This window comes from Erythrolamprus reginae, chromosome 2, assembly GCF_031021105.1.
Source record: "Erythrolamprus reginae isolate rEryReg1 chromosome 2, rEryReg1.hap1, whole genome shotgun sequence".
Lineage (NCBI taxonomy): Eukaryota > Metazoa > Chordata > Lepidosauria > Squamata > Dipsadidae > Erythrolamprus > Erythrolamprus reginae.
The window spans coordinates 83034968-83060198 of NC_091951.1; the positions used below are offsets into that span (position 1 = coordinate 83034968).

Sequence of the window (25231 nt, forward strand, 5' to 3'; positions counted from 1 at the left end):
AAATAGTAATGGAAGATAATTACTTTATCAGCAAAAACAAAGTAGTAATATGTGTAATACTGGGAGAACAGTATTTTGATTGATGGACTATTTAATTATAGCTGTGCGGTGTTGACTCGGTGACCACAGAAATAAACCTCCTTCAGTAAAAGAAAATATTTGTAGCTCAGGGTTGAAATGAGGGGTCCTTGGTGCTCTCTGATTGCTTGGTTGTTGGGGTTTTTTTTGCAGACAATTGATTATGCAAACTGGGAAAATCATTAGTGCTAGCACTGATGGTGTTACCTAGTTTGGTAATGAAATGTCTGCAAGAAAATAACCAAAATAAGAAAACACAAGGACCCCCTCAGATTTTCAGGATGATCTTTCCCCTGCCTGGTTAAAGTAACTGTTAGGTTTTGGTCTAGGTGTACATTTATTTGTACAGATGAAGCAGGAGCTGTTTCTGTGAATATGGGGATGTGTTTCCCCAAAATTTGCGGCAACCTTCAAAGGTGCCTGTCTTCCACAGTTTTATAAACTCCTGCTCTAAGTTATATATGGTGGCTCTGTTAAAAAGTGCTAATGCTAACATGTTGTAAGCCACCCTGAGTCTAAGGAGAACGGTGACATAAATAATATATATAAATAAATAAATAAATAAATATGGAGAAAGATTTAATTCATTTGTTCTATGCATATAACCCTCCTTGCATTAATTATACTTACTGGCAAATATATTTAACAAAAAAGTTATACTAACTTGCCAAAATAGCCATAATTGTTATTTAAAAGACAAAAAATGTTGAGTTAGTAATTAAAAATCAACGAAGTTGATCTGTTTGGTACGTCTAAAGATAAATTTTGGCTTGACTGCTTCTGGTGCGCCTTAATGATGAATATAGTGTTTCATATGGGACCTTGTGGTTGCTCTTTATTGCTGTTAATGTTCGACACTTATCTCAGTACTATATCCATAAATGAAAATCAAGCTGATTTAACTGGAGAGCTTATTGTGAAGTTATAATAGAACTATTGAGAGTAGCCCTTAAGAACGTATGAGATTTGCTTCTTATTAAGACACCATAAATATGAGAATGAAAGGTTTTTTCCCCATCAGTTCAGATATTGCTGTACATTCCATTTTCTCTTAGCTAATCTCTCCTGAAAATGATATTTTTATCTGTATATCTGTCTATCGTCATAAAATATATTGTTAGGTTTCTTGGATAAAGACATTGACCTGCTTAAATCTTTTCTTAAGGTACAATAAACATGTATTCTGCAAAATGTTATTTAATTTTTGATGATGGTGATGATATTGTAATAATAATCTGCTTTGATTTCTGTTCCAGGCTTTTGGTCAGGCTCATACCAACCATAAGAAAGTAGCAGCAGATGGAGAGAGCAGAGAGGAGACTTTGATACAGGAATCTGCCACAAAAGAAGAATACTACATGAAAAAAGTTATGGAACTGCAGACAGAACTCAAGCAGCTGAGGAATGTCCTTGCCAACACCCAGTCTGAAAATGAACGCCTAAATTCAGTTGCCCAGGAACTTAGAGAGGTGAGCATTTTTAAGCAGTAAGCGTTGAATGGCAAAGCCTTTGAATCTGAAGAGTTACATTCCCTTGGAAGAGGTAGTAATGTGGCAGGCTATTCCAAAATTAGAAGTATTTGGAACCATTTCTCAGTTTTATGATTTGCCATTCTATCATGTAGCAGCACTGAAGATAGTAGTTATACAGTTATAAGCCTAACACTGTTAATAGGTATCCTTTCTGGGCTTAAGACTGAGCAATACAATATATTTTTTCATTGCTTTTCTGTGCAAAGGGAAAAAAAACTGAAAAGAAAAAAAGAGTCTGATTGAAAAGATTGATGGGTCAAGTGAGGGGATTGAAGGGCAAATGTGCACCTGCCTCCAAGATCCTTCTCACAGTCACTGCTATTAAGTGTGGTTTCACCCAGTTTGTATTTATATAGTTGATTCATTTGCTTAAAACTGTTTTTATTCCTTGTACACATCTTAAATAGAAAACCCACATAAACACACACATATGCACACATAAACACAAAGAATGGTGCAGGTTTAAGAATTTTTTAAAAGCAAAATACTATTATTAACTTTTATTTTAAGTCCCCTTCCTGCTGAAGGCATTCAAAATGTGTACAAAGGTATAAAAACAGTTTTAAGCAAATGAAACAATCAACTATATACATACAAACTGGAACTTATTTTGCAGTACAGGCATAACTATAACTATACATGCCCATCGTTGTTCATCTCTTTGCAAGGTTGTATGAAACAATTATTGATCTGAATTAGAAGGATAATTTAAAAACAAAAGTATAGAAACTCAAGAATAACCAGGAAGTGAGAACTTACAAGTTTATATCTTTGAAGACCCAGATTGTTGGAGATAATATGCTGACTCTATAAATCACTTAGAGAGGACTGTAAAGCACTGTAAAGCAATTATAAGTCTAAGTGCTATTACCATTGCTATTTTATTTTAGAAATGAACTCTCTTTTAAAAAAGAGAGAAAGCTAGGGATTTGGGGTCATCTCCCTACCCATAACTTTCTCCTTATTTGTTGTCATCTGGGAAGAAGATTGTAAACTACAGCTGGTTAAATTAATTGAGCATCTATTTTTCTGCTACTTTTCTGCTATTTTTCTTAACATATAGAACTGCAACTCCACTTTGAAGATGTTTATTCTTGTATCAGTGCATAGAAACAATTGGCCTATTTTCAAGGGTAATATATATTTTTAAATAGGTATGATACAAAATGATTACTTTTAAATCACTGCTATTTCATTTTCATTTGTTCCTGTTCAGACATGCTGATAGGGTGGTTTCTAAATATGAATGTATCTTTTCATATTTGTTGGCTCAACAAATTCTGTCATTCTAAAAATGCATGTCATTTTGTTTTTCATTATTTAGAGCAGTCTGTAGGTCAGTGAGCAAAGTACTGTATATAATTTGGATGTAAGTAGTTCCAGGTGCAGTCCCCAATATCTCTGGATCCAGTTGTGTAAAAATTGTGTAGAAGCCTGAAGAATTGCTGCTAGTCACTGTTGATTGAGGCAAAATGGATCAATAATGTGATTAGATTTAAGATAGGGTTGTTTTTTTATATTTCTGTGTTTCTTTTAAGTAAGAGTGAAATGCAGAAACCTAGGGTAACATGGTTGCTACTCCATACACAGATATGTGGATTATTTGAGTTTACAGAAAGAATAGCTCTTTCATTTTAGATTACCCTGAAAAATATGATAGTTCTATTATTGTAAAGGTATTTGTTGTCAGACTTTTGGAGGAGAGTATGACTAATGGGAGACATAGATGTTTTGGGCATTACTCTTGTTTTCAGTAATCTAGATTGGCCTAGTTGAGCTGGATTCCCTCCCAGCAGAGCAAAAAGAAGCATATCAGGTAAGACCAATGTCCCTTCTCCATGGTGCTGGTGAGAGAATAGGTGTTGGATACTCGCCTCTTCTCATGCATAGAAAGGAGACGGTAGTCACCTCCCTCCCTAATTGGGTTTACTTATCATATCCTTTTCCCTATATTCTATCTTTCAACCTTATCTGGCCGAGAGCCGCCAAAAGTCGAGAGCCAACACATGAGCCAAGTTTATGGATTCACGAACAACTGGGGGAGGGGCGGATCCAGAAGTCACTTTAAAGACTTGTTGCTTGGTCCTGATTGGCTAGGACAGCGAGCTAAGCCCATGTGACTACCGTCTCCTTTCTATGCATGAGAAGAGCTGTTCAGGTGAGTATCCAACGCCTATTCTCTCACCAGCACGCCGTCCAGCTGATTTTCGGCTTTCTTTTCAGCCATTTTCGCTCTCCTGAAAGCATCCTGAAGCTTGGGGATAGCAAAAATGGGCCAACGGGCCAACTGAAGGTTCATTTGTGTGTGTCATCCCCAGCCTCCTTTTCACTGTCAGTGGTTTTTAGGAACGTCTTTGGCTTTGGACAGTTCAGCCAGGCCTCCCACACCTCGGCCCAGATCGATCCAGAGCTCTATTATTGCCTAGAGAGTCATTCAGGAAAGGCCTCTGCAGTTGATAATATTGTTCTGGATCGATCCAGAGCTGTTATTGCCAACAGAGGCCTTCAGGAAAGCTCTGCCAGCTGCAGAAGAAATGGACCGAGGTGTGAGAGGCCTGGTTGCAACTCTCTGAAGGTAAGTAATAGGGAAGCTCCACTTCTATTTCATTTCTGACTGGCCTGTTGGGCCATTTTTTTTGCCATCTCCAGGCTTTCCATGGGGCTTTCCTGAACCCTGGGGAAAGCAAAAAACAGCCCAATGGGTTTACTGGAAGACCAAGACTTCAGTGAGGCCTATTTGCATGTGCAGGGAGGCAGCACAGGGGTTGTACATATGCGCAGGGCACAAGGGCATTATGCGTATGGGCATGTGTACATTATTGCACATGCACTCTTTTGGAACCCGAGCCGGTAAAGGTTCACCATCACTGCTCTAGGCAATGATTTCTTCTCAATTAATCTCTCTGCATTTATTTGGCACATACGGTACATAAAAATAATTGCAAAAGAAATCTACAGCTAGGAATGGAAGTGGTGGGAGAAATGTGAATTCTGTTGAGGAAGATGGCATTGGACTGTATACAGCTTCTATTCTCCACCCGCCGAATTATTTTTAGGTTCCAGTGCTGTCACCATAGTAGCCAACTAAGCTTCTTGTTAGACCCCCATCTGCCTACATTGACTGCCTGGGGCTTTTCTCTATATACACAGTAGCCTGATTGTTCCAGGTCTCTAAGTTCTCATAAGCACCTGCCTGAGCTTCATTACTAAGGAGATAAAATTCCCAAAGTTGTAGCCTTATTTAGGGTTCCAATAGGATGTGTAACTAAAATGCTTAAGAGTCTTTTAACGTTTCATTAATTTCTTGTTTGTGCTCTCTCTCTCAGAAAGTGTTCAGCCAACAGAGAACAAAGCTAACAAACATATATACACTACACACACACAAACACCACACATACACACAAACACACAAAATTTGAATCTTAATTTGTAATTGTAAAACATACACTAAAAGCAGCCTGTTGTGAGAGCACACAGTTACAACTATTTAAGGATAATTAAATTGTTATTGTAAAAGATCAGACGAAGCAACAACCTTTCAATGTTGCTAATTCAGAGAATGTGGCAGGCAATAATTTAGATGAATTATTTGTGTGCTCTGAATGAAAAAGAAATACTACATTGTGGAATGGAAGATTCATTAATAATTTAATAATAATTGGTACCATTTTCTAAGGTTTTTTAGAAATAGACGGGATTTGTCTCCAATTTTAATAGCACATTTCCCATCTGGAAAATGTGACCCAAAAGATAGGAAGAAGATGACTCATTTTCTTTGACAATTCAGAATAAAAGTCCAGGCTTGCCTTAATTGCAACATATGAAGTACCGGTATATGATATATTTTTGAAAGTATATTATATCCATGAATCATATACCTAGGAAACATACTTAGAAATCATAGATCTACTTCTTCATGATAAGGAAAAGGGTGTGCCAGATGCAAGTAACTCTTAACACATGCAGCTACACTTTAGTAAATTAAAAAACCAAACATACTTGAAGAATCTACCCAAAAAATAGTCTTGGAAGGAAAAGAATAAGTTTATCATATAGCTAAATCTAAACAGGATAATTATCTACACACCAAGAATTCTTTCTTTCTTTCTTTCTTTCTTTCTTTCTTTCTTTCTTTCTTTCTTTCTTTCTTTCTTTCTTTCTTTCTATCTATCTATCTATCTATCTATCTATCTATCTATCTATCTATCTATCTATCTATCTAATCTAATCTAATCTAATCTAATCTATTTTATGCCAATTCAGTGAAGCGGTTGACATGATGTGCCTGTGCGTGGAAGCTGTTAGGGTCTGGATGGGAGCCAACAGGCTCAAGCTCAATCCTGACAAGACCAAGATCCAACCTCTATCTATTCTCCTTTATCAGAACCATTTGTTCTCCCCACCACCACTCCAAAAAGGGCATTTTCAATTCCCAGTTTGTCACAGTCTAGGTTGATGTCTATGGTCATATTTGTTTAAAGTCATCTTGAACTGAAATGAACAATTAGGGGGTTTCCGGAATCAATCCCATCCATCCCTCTACCTGATTAATAGGAGAATGAAAACAAATGACTCTTAAGTAGTGGCTCACCCTTAGTTACTACAGATCCTGGAAGCAATATAAGTGCATTATTTCTCTATTGCACTTTGGTGCAACATCCATGTAAGATAGTTGTGAGGAAGATCAAATTGGGAAAAAATCCTTCCATATACCTTGAGTTTCCAGAGAAATAATGAGATAGAAATAAATACAATAGCAAAGATGGGGAAAGGACTGCATTGCCAGCATTGTTGCAACTGGGTGTGCTTCCCAGTCACTGTAACCATGGATACATCCTACTGCACTGCCTGGAAAAGAAGAGGTATATCAAAATAATGGCTGCAGACAAATGTCAAGACAGAAGGTCAAAGGCTTTCTTTGGGGCAGGGAGATTAACCTGAAGGAGATAACCTGATTCGATTGGGATGTTTGATAGTGTGATTGTTGTGGTTTATGTTAGGTCTTTTATAGCATTTTTAAAATGTGTGTGTGTAGGTCTTGGCATATTTGGGTCTTTTTCTGTGAAAGGTTGATAGACTCCTGGAATCTATCAACGTTACATGGGAAAAGATCCGAATATGCCACGACCTACATACACACCTATACATGTGAAAATCCACAAAAACATATGCACACACACACACACACACACACACACACACACACACACACACACTTAAATACAATATCCACAGAATCTGGCATTTTCAAAAGGGAGTATTTTTTAAATCACTGGCACAATTACCAGCCTTTGTTCATAAAGGAGGGAGGGAGGAAAGAAAAAGCAAAAGAACGAGAGAAAGAGAGAGAAAGGAAAAGAGAAAAAGAACTTTAGTATCTTACTCTTCTTTCTCACTGGAAAAGGAACAGTCAAAATACTTACCCTGATTGCTGTGTATATTAGAACTAGTGCAAGAATCTACAAACAAGTCAAAGAAAATGGTCCAGATGCATTAACTATAGAAAATGTCTGCTAAATGTCATCTATCAAGAGCATCTTGATACAACCTCTATCAAGAGGAAGAGTCATGGAAGCAAGTGCTATCCACTGGAGCTATTTATCTGTTGGCCCCTGAAACAAGGGCAGACCAAGGTCATTGGAAACTGGAGTTTATACTGAATGTGGTTGTCTTCTATATAAAATTATTATATTAATGTTTGTTGCATTAATATTTGTTTTAATTAATGTTTATTACTATGTTTATTAATTTTTAATTAGTGTTTTGCACTTAGAAAGGCTCTGGAGTGATGAATAAATCATTAAGCATTAGCTTTTGACATATTGTCTACAAAGCCCTTTGATCCCCCCCCCCCCCCCCCAAAAGCTTGAGTAGGCGGCTATTTTTAAATGAGAAAGCCACTAATTGAGAACAGGCTTCTTACTAAACAGATTTTTCTTGTTAACAGAAAATTGGAAAACACCCCATATCAGAGTGACTCAGTTTATGTTAGGATTAATATGTTGCTCTAGTTTCTGGCCATTGAATTGTAAGAACTCTGAGTGAGAACTCTGCTTTCAGTAGAGGAAAACCAAGTGATTAGAAAAAATGGGGCGAGACTTTTCTGCTTTCAAGAATCCCTAAATACTGTCCCCTATTAAAAAGAATGGGTGAAGTAGCTGAAAGATATCACCATAATTATGATTTTATATTTGTAATTTGGAGAGGGCGGAAGGAAGCTTTCCTGTGCATTCATGAATCTAATTTTCCCAAGATTACACCACATGATCTTTATTCCTTCAGAGGCGAATTTTATTAGAACATATATGCTAATTAATTGAGAAAGAAAGGAAATCTCTTGAAGAAAATATATCAAGGGACTGACAACCACCAAGGTTATCCTGTCTCCACATTTGTATTTCTAAATTATACATCAGCTTGAATTACTTGTATCTCAGGTGTGAGAATTTTGGAAGGTTTTATTGTAACGAATATTTAAATGGACATAAATAGAAATGTGTTTTTATGGCTTTATAAATGGGGCTGGTATTTTTTCTACAATGAAATGGTGAGAGTAATACCTTTGTACTGAAAATTATTTTTTATTTTATGTATGTCTATAAATCTTTTCAGCTTGAAAACACAGGTGTGTTTATTAACTGTGGAAAGGATAATTCCAAATTAGATCTGATTTGGTTGCTTAATTTAGAATAAACAAAATTAATTACAGTTATAAGGCAGCTTCTGCTTCTTATTTGAAATAAAATAGACAATAAAACTGACTAAACAACCTTGAAAAGGCAAGGAAAATTATTGTTATTTTAGTCAGTCATTTTTTATTACTCCTCCCTTATTTATATAGTGAAGACTCATCATAGTGATTGATCTAAATTATCTACTTCAATGTTTCTCAACCTCAGCAACTTTAAGTTGTGTGGATTTCTGCCCAGAATTCCCAGCCAGCATGCCTAATATGCAGACAGTTTGAAGTTGTTTAAGGTTGAGAAACCTGTTCAATAGTCTATGGGTCCTTGCCAACATTCCCAAGACCCAAGTTGGGAAACTATTTATTTTATTTTATTTATTTATTTTGTCCAATACTGTACACCAGGGGTCTCCAACCGCCGGTCCGCGGACCGGGACCGGGCCGTTGGGGGTTTTCAGCCGGTCCGCGGCACCAGGGCCCCCTCGGCCTTTCCGCGCTGCCCACCGCCCGCCCGATTTGCCCCCTCTGCTCCTCTGCCACCTCCTGCCTTTCACCGCAGCTCCTCCCGCACCCGGAACGCACGCCCTGCCCGCCTCACATTTGCCGAGAGGACTTTCGCCCCGGGCTCTCAGCAAGGGGGCTGCATGAGAGGCGGGGCCGGCGGAAGGTGATATTCAATGTCGGGGGCGCACGGGCGGTTTTGCGCGCGCTCCCTATCTCCCTGCTAGCCCACTCGGAATACTGTATTCAAAATAAGAAAAGCCTTCGCCGGCAAAGGCTTTTCTTATTTTGAATACGTATTCCGAGTGGGCTAGCAGGGAGATAGGGAGCGCGCGCAAAACCGCCCGTGCGCCCCCGACATTGAATATCACCTTCCGCCGGCCCCGCCTCTCATGCAAACCCCCTTGCTGAGAGCCCGGGGCGAAAGTCCTCTCGGCAAATGTGAGGCGGGCAGGGCGTGCGCGCGTCACCGCTGAGAAGAACGGAGAGAGAACGAGAGTGAGTGAAAGCAACAGACAGCAAGATAGAGAGAAAGTGAGAAAGAGAGAGTGAGAGAAAGGGGGGAGAGAAAGAGATAGCAAGAGAGAGAGAACAAGAGAGAGAAAGAGCGTGAGAAACAAAACAAGAGAGAAAGAGTGAGAGAGAGAGAAAGCAAAAGAGACAGAAAGAAAACAAGAGAGAGAAAGTGAGAAGAAGAGAGAGAAAGAGGAGGAGAGAGAGAGAAAGAGAGAGGGGGAGAGAGAGAAAGAGAGGGAGAAAGAGAGGGAAAGGGGGGAGAGATAGCAAGAGAGGGAGAGAGAAAGAGAGAGGGAAAGGGGGAGAGAGGGGGGAGAGAAAGAGGAGATAAAGGAAGAGGAGAGAGAGAAAGGAAGAGAAAGAAAGAAAGAGGGATAGAAAGAGAGAGAGTGAGAGATGCTCAGTGAGCCTTTCTTTGAAGTTGCCTTTCTTTCTTTCTTTCTTTCTCTTTCTTTCTTGCTCTTTTTCTTTCTCTCTTTTACCTTTCCTTCCTCTATTTCTTTTCTTTCTCCTTCCTACCTTCTTCCCTCCCTCCCTCCAGTCCTTCCTCTCTTACTCTCCCCTTTCATAAGTTTCCTTGCTTCCTTCCTCTGTTCCTGTCCCTTCCCTCTTTCCTTCTTTCTTCCTTCCTTCCTTCCTTTCCTCCCTCCATTTCTTGCTTTCCTTTTCCTTCCTCCCTTCTTTCCTCCCTCATTCCCTTCTTTCACTCCTTCCTCTCTTACTCTCCCCTTTCACACCTTTCTTTGCTTCTTTGCACCCTTCTTCTGTTCCTGTACCTTCCCTTTTTCCTTCCTTCCTTCCCACCCTCCGTCCATTCATTCACCCATTCCTCTCTTGATCGCCCCTTTTACGGCGCCGCTGACAGCTAGCTCCCCCCCCCCCCCACCGGGCCATGGAAAACTGGTCTAGCTGAAAGCCGGTCCCTGGTGCAAAAAAGGTTGGGGACCTCTGCTGTACACAATAATACACAAAGAATGTTATAGAGGATATAGTAGAGAAGAAATACAAGATATAGAAGAGACTATAGGACAGGGGACGGAAGGCACTCTAGTGCGCTTATGTACGCCCCTTACTGACCTCTTAGGAATCTGGAGAGGTCAACCGTGGACAGTCTAAGGGAAAAATGTTGGGGATTAGGGGATGATACTACGGAGTCCGGTAATGAGTTCCACGCTTCAACAACTCAATTACTAAAGTCATATTTTTTACAGTCAAGTTTGGAGCGGTTAATGTTAAGCTTGAATCTGTTGTGTGCTCTTGTGTTGTTGTGGTTGAAGCTGAAGTAGTCTTTGATAGGCAGGACATTGCAGCATACGATCTTGTGAGAAATACTTAGATCATGTTTAAGGCGTCGTAGTTCTAAGCTTTCAAGACCCAGGATTGTAAGTCTAGTTTCAAGGGTTTTTCCTGATACTTCGTTTCCTTTCTTCTCCATCACTTTTATATAATTTATGTGGCTGTTATACTAATAACCCTGTTCCAGGATTATTATTTCTTCTGAATTCCACGTAACAAATATAGCCTTGATCGAACTGTGCACCAGAGTCTCAGAGGTTCCCTTTGAAATCAATCAACTAGATCAATTAGATCCTTTCTCCCTGAGGTGCTGAGAATCAGCAGAGGTTAACAAGACTTATCTGACCACAATAACACATTAATAGTATCCAGTTCACACCATTGTTCTCAGACAGAAATCAGATTTTCCTTTTTGTGAGTTAGGGACATACAGTAAATAACTGGGTCAGGCCCAGGGTTGCTAGAGAGGACATGAATTCCTGAAGCATCTTCTGCCCAGAGAAAGCAATTAAAATCAATCCATTCTGTCCGTCTGGGAATATCCCCTGTCAATGCAGCTGGAGCATTGATTGGGGAGGGAAACTGCTTTGCAGAAGGGAGGTTCATACAATAGTGGCAAACACGTATAGTTCTATATTAACTCTTGGAAATGTGAAGCTATGAAATAGTATATAATGTGATGGGAAAGACCTTGAGAGACGGATGAAGAGATGCTGCCTAGGACATGGTTAGAGCCTAGCCTGCAGCTGGAGAGTGGGCTCCCTAGTTTCTTGGGCTGTAAAAGAGACTGCAGAGATTTGTACTTTCAGACTTGCATTAATGTAGCCTTGTGATAAAATAAAACTGGTTCATCCAGTCATATGTCCTGGGTACTCTACCTGGAAAGACTGACATATAGGCCAGTGATGGGTTCTAAATCCCATCGCTACCGGTTTGTACAATAGGGCTGGTGGGCGAAGCCTCCTGCCACAACCAGTTCGTGGTTCCAGACCGTAAAGGCACTTTCATTCATTCATTCATTCGATTTTTATGCCGCCCTTCTCCTTAGACTCAGGGCGGCTTACAACATGTTAGCAATAACACTTCTTAACAGAGCCAGCCTATTGCCCCCACAATCCGGGTCCTCATTTTACCCACCTCGGAAGGATGGAAGGCTGAGTCAACCTTGAGCCGGTGATGAGATTTGAACCACTGACCTTCAGATCTACAGTCAGCTTCAGTTGCCTGCAGTACAGCACTCTACCTGCTGCGTCACCCTGGCACTTCCCAATTTTTGTGTAAATATGTATGTGGAAAAAAATTAACCTTGCAAATAGTATTTTGCACAAAGAGTAGAGGATTATTAGAATTGAAATTCTTTATTGGCCAAGTGTGATTGGACACACAAGGAATTTGTCTTTGGTACATATGCTCTCAGTGTATATAAAAGAAAAAGATACATTTGTCAAGAATCATGAGGTACAACACTTAAAGATTGTCATAGAGGTCAAATAAGCAATGAGGAAATAATCAATATTAATAACAATCTTAAGGATAAAAGCAACAAGTTACAGTCATACAGTCATAAGTGGGAGGAAATGGGTGATAGGAATAATGAGAAAAAACTAGTAGTAATAGTAGTGCAGACTTAGTAAATAGCTTGACAGTGTTGAGGAAATTATTTGTTTAGCAGAGTGATCTCATTTGGGGAAAAACTGTTCTTGTGTCTAGTTGTCTTGGTTGCAGTGCTCTGTAGTGACATTTTGAGGGTAGAGTTGGAACAGGTTTTTTAGGTATAGAAAGAGTCCCTAGGAAGTTGGACAGCATAGAAATTGAAGAAATAAATAAATAAAATCTCTGAACAGTAAGGGTGGGATGCAACCGTTACCAGAAGCCACCTACCCAGTTGGATTTTCCCATCAGACCACAAGGCTCCTAGAAAATTATTTACTTTTAAATAACATTTATTGAATGTTTATTTCCCATTTCCCACTTTATTTTATTGTAATTTATAATCTTCTGGGAGGAATGTCACCCTGAAAGGCAGGATATACAGTGGGTGTGGGTGTGGGTGTGTATGCCACATGTGTCACATGTTTTTGCTGAATTTAAAATTAAGGGAGACTAGGATAGTACTATTTCAGCCTTGTTCTGGGCTCATCAGCTAGCCATACCCTCACTGGGATTTGATCCTGCAGCTTCTGCCTTGTAAGGCAGAGATATAGGCAGATATATATATAGATATATATATATACATATGACGGTCTTGGTATATTCGAGTTTCTTTTTGCCCTGTGTAATGTTTTGCATGTCTATGCGACGTTTCGGTGAAATCACATTCACCATCTTCAGGCTGGAGTTCCAATCTTTGTGTTGTTGTAAATGGAATATTAGCAAACTGACATTTCTTTCTAGTATGTAGTGTGGGGGTGGAGATTTGCTTTGAATGTAGCAAATAGATTGGGTGACTATGCTTCAGTGATCTGATTGGTTGGTGTAATCATAGTTGTTAGAAGGAATGACATGAAGATTTTATGAAGTTTTTTGTTTAAGGCTGATTTCCAAATATAAAATTCTAAAATCATAATAATTAGAAGGATTGACATGTTGATTATTATGAAGTGTTTATTTTGTTTAAGGCTGGTTTCCAAATCTCTGGCAGGCGGGAGGTATCATCTCTTTTATTTAAACAAAGGGGTCTCTTTTCAATTTCGATAGCTTCTAGAGAGATTCTTTTATATAAATTCTCTGTTTTGTGGAGTAATTTAGTTTTTTCAAAGTCAATTTCGTGCCCTGTTTTTTTAATGTGCTGGACAAGGGAGGAGGTCTTTTCTTGTTTTTTGACTGCATTCACATGTTCTGCTATGCGTTGGCTCACTCTTCGGTTAGTTTGTCCAATGTATGTGGCTGCACATGTTTTGCAAGGGATTTCATAGATTCCTTGGTATTCCAATTGGATTTTATCTTTGGGGCTCCTTAGGATATTAGATATTTTTTGGTTAGTGCAAAATGAGGTTTTGATGTTATGTTTGTGCAGGATTTTACTAATTTTATCCGTGGTGCCTTTGATGTAAGGAAGGATGGTGGTGCCATTGTCCTGTTCTTGATCTTGTTTTTTGGGGGGTGTCTCTTTATTGATTAGGTTTGTTATTGTTTTCTCTTTGAATCCATTAGAAATTAGTACATCTTTGAGTTTGTTCAATTCAGTTTTTAAGTGCTCATGGTCAGCTAAGCGTTTGGTTCTGGTGATGAGAGTTTTGGCCACTGAGGTGATTTGTGCGGGGTGGTGGTGTGAGTGTGCATTTAGATAACGGTTGGTATGGGTTTTCTTTTGGTAGATAGTATGTCCTAGGCTGCCATTGGGTTTTTTATAGACCAGTACATCTAGAAAGGGAAGTTGATCATTGATTTCTGTTTCCATAGTAAACTGTATTTTGGGGTGTAGGCTGTTGAGATGTGTGAGGAAATTGTCTAGTTTTTCTTTACCATGTGGCCAAATTACAAAGGTATCATCAACATATCTCAGCCAAAGTTTGGGTTTGTATTTGGCTTGCTCTAAAGCATTATTTTCGAAATATTCCATATAGAGGTTGGCTATGACAGGTGATAGAGGTGATCCCATGGGGGCTCCCTCTATTTGTTTATATCTTTGTTCATTATAGATGAAGTATGTATTGGTCAGGCAGTGGTTGGTAAGGTCTAGGATATATTTGGGGGGTTTGTGTTTGTCCTGGATAGCTGTCAAGGCTGTTGCTGGGGCCGCTTCCCAGCTGGGGAGTGGAGCTGGGGTGTCCCCAAGCGCGCCCGCACCGCCCGCCCGCCCACGCTGTTGCTGGGGCCGCTTCCCAGCTGGGGAGCGGAGCTGGGGTTTCCCCAAGCGCGCGCGCGTTGCTGGGGCCGCTTCCCAGCTGGGGAGCGGAGCTGGGGTGTCCCCAAGCGCGCCCGCACCGCCCGCCCGCCCACGCTGTTGCTGGGGCCGCTTCCCAGCTGGGGAGCGGAGCTGGGGTTTCCCCAAGCGCGCGCGCGTTGCTGGGGCCGCTTCCCAGCTGGGGAGCGGAGCTGGGGTGTCCCCAAGCGCGCGCGTGTTGCTGGGGCCGCTTCCCAGCTGGGGAGCGGAGCTGGGGTTTCCCCAAGCGCGCGCGCACCGCCCGCCCGCCCACGCTGTTGCTGGGGCCGCTTCCCAGCTGGGGAGCGGAGCTGGGGTGTCCCCGCGCGTGCCGCCCGCCCGCCCACGCCGTTGCTCGCGCTGCCGCTGGGGTCTTACCGGGGCAAGAGGGGGAAGACCCAGGGAAGCCGCCCAGCTTCCCAGCTGGGGAACTCTACCATCTACGCATGCGTGGCCATAGAAAAAAGGCACGCATGCGCAGATGGTGGAGTTTACTTCCGGGTTGAAAACTCGCGAAATAGCCCTTTCGCGATGCTCGAGGACGCGAAACTCGAGGGTTCACTCTGTATATATATATATATATATATATATATATATATATATATATATATATATATATATATATATATATCTTTATATATATATAGATATATGTATCACATGTTTTTGCTGAATTTTTAAAATTAAGGGAGACTATATATATAATTAAGGGAGGCTGTATATATATATAATGATATTGTTACATTATCTTGCCTCTCCTCCACAAGATCACAAGTTAGAAGTCATTTTTTTACATAAAAAAGCAAAAAGTATTTAATGCTAGTGTATGTTTTTCAGATAAATAAAAACGTTGAGAACCAGCGAGGCCGCTTACGAGATGACATCAAAGAGTATAAATTCCGGGAATCTCGCTTGCTACAAGATTATACTGAACTTGAGGAAGAAAACATTTGCCTTCAGAAGCAAGTGTCTATTCTGAAACAGAATCAAGTGAGTATTGTCAAAGTTATTATCTGGCATGTGTCAGTGTTCCAAGTAATGCACCCATTCCAAACAGAACTTCGGCGCAGGTATATTCCTCAAAGAACTTTTTTATTAGACACATAATATTGGCACAACTGGTGGAAACCAACTCTGAAAGTTCCTGTGATTTTCACCTAATTAAAAGTGAAAGTTTTCCCCTTTCCCTAAAGCATCAGTCACATTTTCCAATAGCTGATTGCTTGGTTACTCCACTCTCCTCTCCCAGCCATCTATTGGAATGATCTTGGTTCCCGTGGAGGGAGCAGAATTAATGCCCCCCCCCCCACGAAAAGCAAACTATTTACCCCTCCCTGACCCCTCTTCTGCCTTGTGGCAACCCTGAAGCCACAAAAATAACCTAAAGGTTTGTTTTAGGGTTAGCAGCATGGTTGTGTACGGGAGAAGCATGTAGCTTTTACCCAGCACCTCAGATTTTAGTCCTCAAAATGCCCTAATGTTTAGGGTTTGGGTTTGGGTTTGGATTAGGGTGAGGGTGAGGGTGAGGGTGATGCCGTGAGGAAAGTGGTAAATAATGGGTGTGCCCAGATACTACTCTATTGCCAGATATTTCCCTTGGTGTCCACCATGCTCTTTTGATCAAGAAGAAGCTGGAAAAGCAGCAGCTGTCAAGTTTTGAAGCAAGATCCTTTTGCATCACAAAATTCTCTCTAGATAGTAGAACACATCTTAGGGGACTATCTCACTGTATTTTCTTGCAGTTTTAATTATTTAGGAAGTAGACAGCCATGTATCAGTGAAGTCACCACAAGCTTTCAAAATTTCAGAAGTGTCACAACTTCAGAATATGGTTGTCCCACCCTATCAATCTTTTCACTTGCCTTTTGATTGCTTTTTTTTTTTTTGCAACACATAGAATATAGAATAAAAGAATTGGAAGGGACTTTGGAAGTCTTCTAGTCCAACCTCCTGCTCAAGAAGGAGACCCTTTATCATTTCAGAGCAGTAGTTGTCCACAACAGAAAATACACATTGAAAGGAATCCCTTCGCTTTTGCTCCCAACTGCTTAGGATACAATTGTTTAGGATGAACACCATTCAGGGATGGCGGTGGAGTGGATAGCTTGCAGGCGGAGTTTAGAAAGTCCAGTTCTTAAAGATTTTGGCAGGAAACAGAGGCTATTTCCCCATTAGTAAACTTGAGAGCCTCAGAAGAAAGTGTATGTGTACACACAAACACACACACATAGATACAAACAAACCCGAGGAGAGAAATAATTAGGCCTCTGCAGATAGGCATACTTCATGATATACAGACAGACAAAATCCACCCACAATACACTTGGCTAAAATATATAAAATCCAAAATAAAACTTCACTTTTAAAATGAGTTTTTAGAACATTCCCTCCTGACCTGTTCCTAAAGGCACAGAAAGACAAAAAGGAACACACAAGCAACAGTAACATTGGATGGGAAAGGCATACCGGTAGTTGCAATCTGTTTTAGTAAAACTAAAGCTGTGTGTCCTAAAAACGTACAACTTTGTTGCTTATGATCCAGTGTCCAATTCATTAAACGTAAAGAGTATCATCCTCTATATTACCTGATGTATTTCAAGGGAAGTAATCTCCAGGATGTGTACTGAGTGTTAGATTCATGTCAATTTTCTTCTTTATGTAATTTGCAGGAGTTATTGAAATGAATAGAAACTGACCTGAGATTTCATATTAATTGATTTTCAAAAATGACATGTTTTATACCATAATATAAATTATATCATATATAATAATAATGAAAAACACCATAGATAAGGGAAACAAATTTTAATTCAGAACACTTCATAAGTTTATAAAAACTTTCTGGTATTGGTATTAGAAAGGTAAAACTGAGGAAGCATTACAAAAAGAGTTTGAAACACTATACCATGGGTTTCAAACTCACATTGTCACGGTGGTGTCACATGACATATCGGGACTTTTTCACGCTTCGTTAAGCTGGGCGTGGGTATGGCCAGCGCATGATGCATCTGGCCTACAAGCTGGGAGTTTGACAGCCTTGCTCTATTCCATCCTTCTATTCCTTCCTTGTTTTTTGTAGAGCTTTTACTACTTAAACGGGAACATTTTAACATTCCTTCTTTCATGCTTGCTGTCAGGTATTTTAGTGACACCTTTTCTGTAACAGGTGGAATTTGAAGGGCTGAAGCATGAAATCAAAAGACTAGAAGAAGTAACAGAATTCCTGAACAGTCAGTTAGAAGATGCCATAAGATTGAAAGAGATATCTGAACGCCAGCTTGAAGAAGCCTTAGAGACCCTGAAGACAGAACGTGAACAGAAGAATAATCTTCGGAAAGAATTATCTCATTATATGAATATCAATGACTCCATGTATACCAGCCATTTGAACATCTCGTTGGATGGACTGAAATTTAGCGATGAAACCACCGAGCCCAATAATGATGAGATTGTGAATGGCTTTGAACCAAATTGCCTGAGTAAAGTCAACAATGGCAATAATAAAGCATCAACACCCAAAAAATCTGACAGCTTCCCTCCAGCCCCTAGTTTGGTGAATGATCTTCTGAGTGAGCTAAATATATCTGAAATCCAAAAATTGAAACAACAACTAATGCAAGTAAGTCTGTACTATATATATATTCCTTATACATGTCTTCAAATTAAGCTTTTCAAAAATATGTACTGGCTGGAGGTTCTATTTCATTACACGATGTTGCTAAAATGAACTGTGTTTGACTTTGATATATCTTTGATATTGGCTCTATTTGAAATAGCAAATAGAATACTGTAGTCTGACTTTGAAAAAGGTTGGAATGTGGTAGGTCTTACTTTTTTATACACTGTTTAGGAAAGTAATGCTTTCAGTTACCATAAAGTAGATGTTAAAAATTGAAGTCCATTGATAATAGATTTTACTTGAACTGCCCTGATGTTTAATTTTGTAAAATTCTAGCATTACAGGAAAGCACATTTCACACTTATCATTTATGTCAGTGATTTCAAGATTAATTTAAACAATGTATATATATATATTAGCTGAAATCTCACGAGATTAGTAAATATTCCATTTTCCCTCCATAGAAATTACTGAACTTTTAAAGTTGTATTTTGTTTTTCTAATAAAGAGGGAATTTTTAAAGAGTTAAAGGTAGAAAAATATTAATAAAAAATCCAAAACATGGATGCCCATCAGACCACATAAAACTTTATAATGTTGATTACATATGAATGAACATTACAAAAATATATGTTTATCATAATAGGTAGTAGAATTTTTTTTGATCATCAATTAAAAAGATATGAACTAGCTTTACCTATATAATCAATATATAATATTCAAGTAGTCCTCACTTAATGGCCAGGACTCCACCATAACACCAGCAACTCCTTTGATAATGATGGACTTGCATCCTCACTTTTGTTGCCCTTGTTAAGTAAATCACCTGTGATCATTAAGAGAGGTATCACATGACTGCATCTTTATTGTCTTCATTGACTCTGAGCTGGTGATCACCTAACTATAAGGACATTACAGTGGTCATAAATTCAATTATCAATTACAAAGTTACATTTCCAGTGCTGTCATAATTTCAGACAGTTGCTAAAGAGGGAATTCATTAAATGAAGACTGCCTGTTACATTCTCTTATAATAAAGACAAACTTAAGAAGTTGTTCGATATTGATCTGTTTGTTTATATTTCATGTTTTTAAACTGCCCATCTCCTCAAAGAGAGGAATTGGGTGGTTTATAAATTATTATTATAATTTTAAGTATTATAACATATTATTTTTATTTAGCATAGTTATCTAAACTTCATTATTCTAGCGTTAGAGCCTCCCAAAAAATTGAGGCTGCAATTTATTCGGGTGATCAGTGATCAAAGGACAATGCAGTCTAAATTCTTACACTGAACTATATTCTTTACTGAGGCAGAATAATAGTAGTGCATCATGAATAACATATGTCTACCTGTGAGAATTAAATCATCTTATGTACTGTATTCATCCTTAACATCTAAATGCATTTTCAATCCTGGTACTATAGATGGCTATAATTTGGTACATATTTCATTGTAAAACTCAAAGAGCAGAGAACAAATAGTACAAAGTAAGACCATGTTAATGATTCCAAATTCTGGAAATAATAGCTTAAAATGTTTAGATTCAATAATCTTATACTATTCCTTGTTACATTTAACTGTGAAGGTCAGATGCCAAATTTAGATTTTTCACTTATGTGAGGCTCCTTTATAGGAACCAGATATGTGTTCAGGACATAACAGTTATTTTTCATTATAGATGGAGAGGGAAAAAATGAATCTGTTGTCTACGCTCCAAGAATCACAAAAACAACTAGAGAACACCCGGGGTGCACTTTCTGAACAGCATGAGAAAGTTGGCAGGCTCACCGAGAACCTCAATGCCATGAAAAAACTCCAGGTCAGCAAGGAACGCCAGTCTGCTCTTGACAATGAGAAAGAACGAGATAGCCATGAAGACGGAGATTATTATGAGGTTGATATCAATGGCCCAGAGATCCTGGAATGCAAGTATAAAGTAGCTATGGCAGAAATTGGTGACTTGAAAGAGGAACTTAAAGCTGTCAAGGTTAAATATGAGGAATGCGAATCTAAATACGAAGAGGATAAAAACAGGTACGAGACAGAAAGTCAAGCCCTGACGGAAAAGATCAGTTCTTTGGACAAATGTAGTCGGCAAGATAGGGAACAGGTAATCAGGCTGGAGAAGGAACTCAGGAAAGTCACTGATGTTGCCGGGGAAACCCAGGGCAGCCTTAGTGTAGCCCAAGATGAACTGGTCACCTTCAGTGAGGAATTAGCCAACTTGTACCACCATGTATGTATGTGCAACAATGAAACCCCCAACAGAGTGATGCTAGATTACTACAAACAGGGCAAAGGAGGACATACCAGTCCAGAGGTCAAAGGCCACAGATCACCGATCCTGCTCTCTAAAGGCTTATTGTCAATAGACTTAGGAAAACCGGAAACCGGGAGTGGTGAAAGCAGTCCTTCCCCAGTTTCATCCCTCCCTTCACCAGTATCTGAAGTATCCCGGAAGGAACCTATGAATGTTTACAACCTCATTGCCATAATCCGTGATCAGATCAAGCATTTGCAAGCAGCAGTAGATAGAACAACTGAACTGTCACGTCAGCGAGTGACTACCCAGGAACTTGGGCCAGTAGTGGACAAAGATAAAGAGGCACTTATGGAAGAAATTCTGAAGCTGAAGTCTTTGCTAAGCACCAAGAGAGAACAGATTGCAACACTGAGGACTGTACTAAAGGCCAACAAACAGGTGAGATTTAAACTACACAGAGAAAGGATTGAAAACACACACACATACATCCAGAAATGTGATTACGGTAATTCGCCCATTGCTCTTTTTGTAAGAATCAATTGCTATTTCATCCCCCAGATAATTGTCAGCTCTTAATATAATTGACATTACATTACACAAAATGTGGCTCAATATCATATTATAAAAACCTATTCCCAGAAGGTCTATTATCCTCCTTCTTGGAAGAAAGGTTCTTCTATCATCCACTCTTCTTAATTCTTACGAATTTTGGGTCGGTCTCTGATTGCCTGCATAGCCATTTTTTTCCCTTTCATATTTTGCTAGTCTGATTGAAATAGACAAATCTATCATGAAGCTACTTTTGGATTATTATGTATAAGTCTGAATTGATTCATCTAAATTGAAAGCAACAAACTGGAAAAGAAGCAGAGAAGGGCAAATCTCTTTTGACAAATAGTAATTAAAGAAAAAGTTACTCAGAAGGCAGGACCAAAATATATAAATGTATGTATAATGAGGGTAAAGTGGTTATAAATAAATATTCTCTCCCACCCCCACCCCCAAAAAAGTTTGGCAACTTGCATAGCTTAATGCTTAGATGGTTTAAAGGCAAAATTAGACATATCATAAAGGATGGATTTATTAGTAAGTAGTCTGAATAGCAATAAGAAAAGTATGTCACTGAATAGAAGTTGTCAGAAAAGAAGTAAAGAATATTGGTCTGCATGCTTCTTGAAGACATTCTGTTTTTAGTGTTTATAAAGTAGGAAATTAAGAAAGATTCACAGTATTAGGATTCATTTTTCTTTCCTTATTCCTTAATCCCATCAGTGTAGGTGGGAGAGGCAGCAATGTTGGAAGGAGTAGGCCTGGTGAAAATCAAAGCGGTAAGATGGTGGAAGTAGCATAACGAAAAATTTTTTTTTTGTTTGTGCTGTGTTTTTTTGACACTTCCATTGCAGACATTGGGAAGAAGGGTTTGGGTAAAATATTGCTATTTAAAAACTGAATTACTGTCACAAACATTTTTATTTCTTACTTAGATTTGCATATCAAAAGTATCTTCAGAAACAATGAATTGTATTTTAATTGTTCATTGAATTAATTGCCTGCATCATCGAGTCTTTGTCTGGGTGTGTGAATACATTAATATCCTCTTTATCTGACTGGCTTATAGAAGCTTACAATAACTCTGAATCTTTTATTTTGCTCATTCCGGGAAACAATCAGACAGCAGAAGTTGCCCTTGCAAACTTGAAAAGCAAATATGAAAATGAAAAAGCAATGGTTACAGAAACAATGATGAAGCTGCGCAATGAACTGAAAGCTTTAAAAGAAGACGCTGCTACTTTCTCTTCTCTGAGGGCCATGTTTGCTACCAGGTAAAATTTAGCAAAAGATGCTTACAGCACCTAAAATTGTTATGTACATTTATAGTAGTTACCTTAAAAGTAGACAATTGCTGAGGACAAGCATCATCATGAAAAACATTTTGGGTAACTGCTATGAAAAATTAATGGCGTAATGGGATGGCATTCTCTTGAGATAGTTCATAGAGCTGAAGCTTGTAATCTTGATCATGATATTAATTGGTGGCATTTGAGTAAAAGGCTGAGTGGTAATTCAAGAAAGGCTGAGAATAGAATACTAAAAATCATAGCCTTGAATGAAAGACTCTCAAGAAAATTTTAAATAGGAATTGTTATTCACACCCGTGCTAAGCAAATTTATTTAGTTCATGGAGGCATAGTACTTATATAGTACTTATATAGTACTGCATTTAAAAGCATACCTGAATCAATTCTTGTAGGTACTCAATTTTGGGGTACCATTTGTTTGGGGTCAAGGGAAAGGGAGGGTTTTGTCTTCTCTTTCTGCTCAAGATCCCAGTGTATAATTGGTGGGCCACTGTGTGACACAGAATACTGGGCTCGATGGGTTTTGGCCCGATTCAGCATGGCTCTTTCTTATGTTCTTATGTTAGCACTTGGAGGCTTTACTGTTAAAAATGCCCTCTCATTGCAGGTGTGATGAATATGTCACTCAGCTGGATGAAATGCAACGCCAGCTTGCTGCAGCTGAAGATGAAAAGAAGACCCTCAACTCCTTGCTTCGCATGGCGATTCAGCAAAAGCTGGCCCTGACCCAGCGCCTTGAACATATTGAGTTGGATCATGAGCAGTCCAAAAGGGTGCGCACAAAATCTGCATCCAAAGCCAAGAGTAGTAACCCCAGTGTAAGTCACATTCGATCATGTGGAGACAAGTCGGAAGGCTCTGTGCTTAATAACCAAGTTTTTTGCAGTGATAAGTATAAGATCTGTTGTGATTAAAGAAGAAATTAAAAAGCCGTAAACGCACGTCTGATGTTTATGCTTTTGAATGTCAGCATTGATCCCCACTATATTAATATTGCAGTGATGAGTGGATTTATATTAGTATGTTGTTAAACCATGTAATACAAGGTGTATTATAGTGGTCTTAACTTGTAACTGAGTCACAAGCATGGGTGGGGAAAAGGCGGTGAAGAAGTTAATGGTGGAAGAGTATTTGCTGTTTCCCCAGTGAATGGCTTTGGTTTTGTGGATTATGGGTAAGTGCTAAAGGAGCATACCAGGTACCGTGCAGTCTACATGCTGTTACTAACTGTAGCTTGTCTAGCACAAATGGGATGCTTTTCCCAGAGTTGTAAGTTTGTTTCCAGGGATGGAGACAGCAAAACTGTCTCGTTGAATAGTAGTTTTCAGAAGTGATGATATCCAGCTTCTAAAATCAGAAGTACAATGGGAAGATAATTAAATCTGCTGCAGTGCTTAATGCTTTCATTATCATTATCTAAAAATTCAAAAATCAAAAATTTAAAATATGAACGCATACTATGGGAAAGAAGGCAGCCTTCTCAAGCCTTTGCTTGAGAAGGGCTATTTTCTAGCCCCGCTTGGCTTCTTGGGCTTAAGCTATTAAAAAATTGCACATTAAAAAAATACGCAATGTAATATTGCCTGTTTTAAAGGAGAATTTAATGGTTAAGGAAAGCAAAACTAGAACACTACATCAGAGCAGATGTGATGTAGGAAGAATATACTATACTACAATGATAAAATAATATGTTTCCTGGCAATTAATATGCCAGAAAGTAAGGTGAATTACACATTGGACATTATCTAGTATTAAGCTTATTTAATTTTCCTTGATTTTAGTGGGACAATTGCATAATTGTTTTCTGCTGCAATCAAAGAGATTACATAATGCTTAGAGGATGTCTTTTATTGCTATCTATGTGTATAGAGTTAATAGGAGTATGTTCTAGTATTGTCAAATTGCAACGCAGTTTCTCCTTAACTGTCAGTATTAGAGCTTTATAGGATAGTATTAATGAGCTCTAAGTTTTGTTTAAATAAAACAAAATTGTATTTCTTATGCAACCACACACTTCACAGGGCTCTACATTCTAGGCACTGGAAACCAAATGATTAGTTTATTCTTGGTTATGCCTGCCTAAATGTGAGGTAGATTAGCATAGATGTATTCATTAATTAAAAATATTTTAAGGGGCTTTTTTAGCCACTTAATTTCAATACACTAGATTTTTTTAAAGTGTACTTCATAATTGGTGCCTAAAGAAGGGGGGGGGGGGAATATGGTTTTTTTTTTTAAAAAAAATGTGGTAAATCTAAGGAGCACAAAAAGGCACGCTTAAAACAAAATAATTCAGAAGTGCCTAGCCTCAAAACATTATTTTAATGTAAAGCCCTGTTCATACTTTACTCTTTTCAAATAACTTTGTATGCTTAGAATATTATAAAGAAGTAATGCAGGACTGAGCAGCTGTGTCTGCTAATGTAGAAATATTTCTTTCCTTTCTTCCTCTTCCCCCTTCAAGCCATGCTAATAATAATCTTGGTGTTGTATTGCCTCATCTCACATTACTATCTCTTTTTAGATAACCTGCAACTTCCTTCCTATGTAGCACTGCTCTGCCTATGAATTAGTTAGGAGATATAGCAATGTTACTGTAAAATAATAAAGAGAGGGCTATCCTAGTTAAAAAGAAGCCAGGAATTACTTACATCTTTCTTGAAATTGGGAAATAAACTGAACATATTTGCAACATATAAAGACAAATCTTGAATAAAGAATATAGAAATTAGGTGGTGAAATTAGTTCTGCTGAATTCAAACTAATTGTGAATTATTGACCGATTGGCAAACATATAAACAGTGTTAAAATAATAGGCCCTGCATGCCTCACTTTATTATTGCCTTTGCAGGAAACACTCTATTCTCCTGAATTTGAGCTTTAATGTATCTATTTGCCAGGTTAGATATTTTTAGAATGCCTTTTAACAGTGGTCCACCCTGCTTTTCTCCTCTAATGCTCAATAATCAAAAAGGCCTTTAAGCTCTGTTCCCCTTCTTGCAAAACCCCCGC

General features: G+C 38.8%; 1 protein-coding gene across 5 annotated transcripts in view; it reads left to right on the plus strand.

The window, feature by feature from the left end:
* BICD2 (BICD cargo adaptor 2) overlaps nucleotides 1-25231 on the plus strand; it is a 90466-nt gene that overhangs the window by 61848 nt on the left and 3387 nt on the right. For 3 of the 5 annotated variants that reach the window (XM_070738519.1, XM_070738522.1, XM_070738523.1), the window contains 6 exons: nucleotides 1335-1547; nucleotides 15311-15463; nucleotides 17640-18092; nucleotides 19776-20798; nucleotides 22032-22183; nucleotides 22827-23037. In XM_070738519.1, coding sequence (XP_070594620.1) covers nucleotides 1335-1547; nucleotides 15311-15463; nucleotides 17640-18092; nucleotides 19776-20798; nucleotides 22032-22183; nucleotides 22827-23037 — 2205 coding nt within the window. Of the gene's footprint in view, nucleotides 1-1334; nucleotides 1548-15310; nucleotides 15464-17639; nucleotides 18093-19775; nucleotides 20799-22031; nucleotides 22184-22826; nucleotides 23658-25231 lie in introns of those variants that run through there. The other 2 variants (XM_070738518.1, XM_070738521.1) reach the window with 1 other exon arrangement.